Genomic DNA, 5000 nt, shown 5'->3' on the forward strand with positions numbered 1-5000 from the left:
CTCGCGAGAATGAATTTCAAAGAAGAAAACAAGTATGACATAATACATCTAATATGTTCCTTCATATTTCAATGGATTCCAAATCCATTAAATTACACTCATTTATTTCAAAATACCCATTCCTTTAGAGGTTGGCCATAATGAAGAAAGAAGAATCAAAAATATGTATCAATACCAGAACGTTTCGTTTTTGTTTTCTATTGTGTTTCTGCTCGACCAAAGAGGGCGCTCGCACAATTAGACCGTTAAGTAGGCTTTCCCGTGACTTGTGCTCAAGGCACATGATTATGTGAAGACTCATAAAATAAATGTCCTTAAATCCATGTCTACAATGAACGACACAGCTTGTCCAGCTTATTTACATTTTGAAGTTCTATCCTTTTGATTATCAAATTGGTCTTATTCTTTACATCTTCAGTCAAAAATACGTGTTTTTCCGTGCAAGATTTTGCACCGTGAAAACATACATAACATTTTATTTCACATAACCTCATTGACAGTCATTTAGAAGTCAATACTCTCCACAAGCACCTGTTTTCGATTCTGCTTTGTCAAATGAGTTTAATTATGAACAGCTTCAGACTGATATTTGAACAACAAGTCCCGCCATGATTTGATTGATCAGATTTCATGAATTATAAAAAAAATTTAAATATTGTAATCTTGGTTCGAAATACTTCTCAAAAGCTTTATGTTCGAGGCTTAAGAAGTTTGTTTGTACTTCCCAGGGAAGTGCAATTGCCATCATATACTGATTTAAGGCATACCAACAAGGTGCTTTCAAGAAAGTTCTTTGCTTGCCGTCTGCGTGCTGGTTTTCAAAGGAAATGAAGAAAACAAACACAATGTCAACACTTTTACTAATAAAAATATTATTTCACCAAAGGAAACGAAATAAAAATTGAGCTTATGTTAATACACTTGTGTGTTTTTGTCTGTGTTTGTTTTTTCCCCTGGCTGGTAGTTTTTTTCAAAAATCCAAGGACGGCAAACAAAGAATTTTCTTTAAATGGCCTGAACTTTCTCTAGCGCGGAAATCTAGGTCACAGAGCCAGGGTGTAAGAATGTACACATATGGAAAGAGGAGAAATTTTTGCAAGCATTCAACTTTTACACATTGGACGATCGTACGGTGAGAAATGGATTGAAGTGAGAGATATATACACAGTCAATATTCATGGAAACTGGAGCTGGAAATGTTCGCCATTCGATTTCAGCTACATATCTCAATATTAAACAGTAACATTGATGACAAACGAAGATAGTTCGTGGCTAGAGGTCGATTGCAACTTCCACAGTGAGAAATTAAGTCTGTTATCTATTTACTATCCAGTTAGTTACACCAAATCGTGTAAAACCTGTAATCACCCCTCTGAAACTATTTCGCATGTTTTAAACTGATGCACTAAATTCAAGCAATTACACCAGCTTAGACATTACAGAATAGTTGATTTACTTTATCAGAAGATGTTAGAATATAAGTGGTTTCAATCGGGCCGAACTCACAACGTACGGTACCCAGCTACGTAGCGGAGAAGCCACAGACAAAACTGCTCGGCCAAATCCCCAATCAAAGAATAAAATCAAAACCAGGAATTATTTACATGTAAAGACAAAGTACTTACTCATACGCTGTTCACAGATAATGTTGAACAAACATTTCAACATCCACACAAAAGGCCACACATTGTTATTTGTTGATAAAGCAAATAGACAAGCAACGTTTGTAGAAATAGTTGTCCGTTTTGATCCACACATCTCAAGATGTTACCACTCACAGTACTATCCTCTGACGCTTGAAATCAATAAGGGATTTCGCTCCGAAATCGTAGTACTAATTATAGTTAGCGTAGGTAACGTTCATCAGAAAGTGATGACATGTCTCGTTAAAAGTGAGTTTAGTATAAATGATGCATAATTCATCACTAAATTTTGCAGTCTGAGTGCCATTATGGGTTCAAAATCTGGAGATTAACAAAGTCTGGAGATTAAGGCGCAGGAAATACAATATGTAAGGTTTATTTCTGTTTCGATTAAACTGACTTCGCTTTTCACGTTCACGTACGTAGGACGTTTCTACATTTTTTCAGGGAGGTGTAGTGTTACTGTAATACTACACTCGTGCATTGTATATGTATTTTGGGAAATAAATAGGAATTGATATGAATGGATGGAGGATGTATGGATTGATGGATGGACGGACGGATTGATTGATTGATTGATGGATGGATGGATGGATGGATGGATGTTCGATTATACATTAAAGAGGCACTCCCATTTGGTAACATTTTAAAACACAATTTTTAATGCCAACGGTCGATATTTGACGTGGCGACTGTGCGCTGATCGCGAGATATCGATAAAAACATGTGATTTCCCGAGCGTATTTTTCACATCCCGAAGTTTTACGATCGTTTCTGATTATGACGCGAAATCCACCGAAGGTTTGTTGTTGTGCTGATTGACGATATTCTAGGGAGTCCATAATAAGTTCGAACGACGCAATTTTACCTCCCACTGCGAAGACATTATATACAGCATTATGCCTTTACCTCAGGTAAGTTCTTTAAAAACTTCTACTTAGCTTTGTCGTTGTCATTATTCTAAATCAGTTGTATTATATTTTTAACCAATACCACATAAACATAAGTTTTTACATGTTAAATATTAGCCGCCTCCGATGACTACATTTTGTCGTCTGCCACACAGTACGTGTGGTTCGCCGCGCGCGTGGTATGCGTCTAGTCTATGCATACCACGCGGTGGCCGCTATGTATCAACCGCACGTAACTTGGCTCGTCACCTATGCAAATTCTGGTGGAATCAGCAAAAATTGTTTTTCCTTTTTATCACCAAGTCAGTAAGACTCAGCTTTCTCCCACGGGGCATGACCGATCACCGAGGCAAGTGGTACTGTGGCGTACAGCAGCGTCAGTGTAGACTCGTACTCCATAGCTTAGTTAACAATGGCCCCAGTGCCGAACGTTCGATGTTCGGAAGCTGAATTTAGGTGGGCCACCGGAATTCAAACTTTTACTTTTTTGAAGACATGTTTTTATCGATATCTCGCGATCCGCGCGCAGTCGCCACGTCAAATATCGACCGTTGGCATTAAAAAAATGTGTTTTAAAAATGTTACCAAATGGGAGTGCCACTTTAAGAGATAACTAGTCTGTTTTGTGATTTCATGAAGTTGACAGATCTGTCAGCAATGATTGTTATGGCCCTATGTAAACCCTGAAAGAAATACAGTATAAAATTTATGTTAAATGAGATTTCTGCGATTTCGAACGTTGTATGTTCTGAAATAATACTAAGTATATATATAACCATACATAGGAAAAGATGTTACTCGATCAAGTCTTGATTACCAAACCAAATTAGAATGCAGTCTTCAAATTATTCTGTTTTGTACATTGTTCACTCCAACTGCATAGGTCCCATTGCCATTTGTGTGTCAACACATTCAACGGCAAGTTTCAGCTCATTTGAGTAACAAAACATGTTGAATCGACGAAAAATCACGTTCAGGCGATTGGATGAAGTTAAATGTTTTGTTCGTTGAAGAGTTCTCTGCGTGAATACTATTCTGTAATGCAAAAATCAAGTAATATACGTCAACGATTAGTCTTAGAGCTATTATAAGCTCGAGATAAATTTTCACACATTGTAAAAACTAACACGCGATGAATCTGCTAACAAAGAGCATGCCACCACTAACACACACGTATAGCTGCTGTCAGGAAAAGGCCTCCACAGAAACAGAGATTGAAGTCATCCGGACGCAACTGACTGACCTATGCTATGACCTATTACTTAATAGTCACTGGGCGTGTCCATCCCAATGCTTCCGTCGGGACAATCAAACCGTACTAAAACTTATTTTCTTTTTTAATTCTGAAAACACTGTCTGAAAAGTTAAAACTTGCGTTAAAGTTGGCGAAATAATTTCTTGATAAAAAATGTCTCCATTAGTCGCAGTGAAGTGGTGAACCCTTATCCTACGTCATTCTGCCTGAATGAAATGAACGTAATGGATCATTTTGGGAAGGGGCAATTCGAATATGCACAGATAACACACGTGCCTGCAAATAAATCCCTGACCAAAGGAGAATCGATTAATGACAACTAAGTAGTTGATGTAAATGTCTTTCACTAGCTGGACTGAACTTCCCCAGGTAAACTCGTTTCGTTTATGCTTCGTCCAGACAGACGACAACGCCCATTTTGTGACAACCGACGTCCTCAGTGGTGAAAGAGAGAGTAACCGAGATGTCAGCTAGAGTTTGGGTCTATCCTGCCAGTACTACCTTGCTACCTACAGCGCTACAAATCCCAAGGAAAGATTGAGAGCAATACCTTTTCTTGCAGCTCTGCCGTCATTCCGTATCCTGTTGGACGGGATGCCATGGTAACTGAAGTATCGAAGCTTGGGGTAAATACTGCTGCGAACAAGAACGTATGGGGCGGTTTTCCGTCACGGGCAAGGAAAGACAGACAGTGTTAAATACTGGTTGGGCAACAGACTAGACTGTTTGTGTACCTGTAAAATACGTATGGATGAAGTGCGTACGATCAACCGGACGCAGTTGCGTCTATATTTGGGCATTGCTTCATACATATTCATCTCGGTCACAGGGTCACTGGTGCCACAAATTACCAAAACCACAAACGGCGCTCTCTCCATATCCTGCTCATGAATTTCCGATAAACACCAAGGCGAGCGGTTAAAGCGGCAGTCCGCAATCCTTACTTCTCGTATATATGAGTGCTTGTTGATATTGACTATATACCGTGATCCATCCTTTGTCTTGTTTGAAAGTTGTGTACAGCTATTCAGTGTGTTCAGAGATGAAACTGATAAAAAATCATGAAACGTTAAGCTTAACTGCTTTTAATACCGAAAAGCTTGGGTAAAAGCAAGAGACGCAGAAAAGAGGGGGAACATTAATGCGAACAAGATTGAAATCAAGTCTCAGTAATTAATAGTGCACCACAAC

General features: G+C 38.8%; 1 protein-coding gene and 1 long non-coding RNA gene across 2 annotated transcripts in view; both read right to left on the minus strand.

Moving 5' to 3' along the window:
- LOC139138403 (calponin-1-like) overlaps positions 1–4569 on the minus strand; it is a 41568-nt gene extending 36999 nt beyond the window's left edge. Inside the window, exon 1 of the mRNA XM_070706773.1 lies at positions 4360–4569. Coding sequence (XP_070562874.1) covers positions 4360–4410 — 51 coding nt within the window. The 5' untranslated portion in view covers positions 4411–4569. The remainder of the gene's footprint in view (positions 1–4359) is intronic.
- LOC139138408 (uncharacterized) overlaps positions 1–5000 on the minus strand; it is a 251467-nt gene that overhangs the window by 48154 nt on the left and 198313 nt on the right. The gene's annotated exons all lie outside the window — the stretch shown is intronic.

This window comes from Ptychodera flava, chromosome 8 (genome assembly GCF_041260155.1).
Source record: "Ptychodera flava strain L36383 chromosome 8, AS_Pfla_20210202, whole genome shotgun sequence".
Lineage (NCBI taxonomy): Eukaryota > Metazoa > Hemichordata > Enteropneusta > Ptychoderidae > Ptychodera > Ptychodera flava.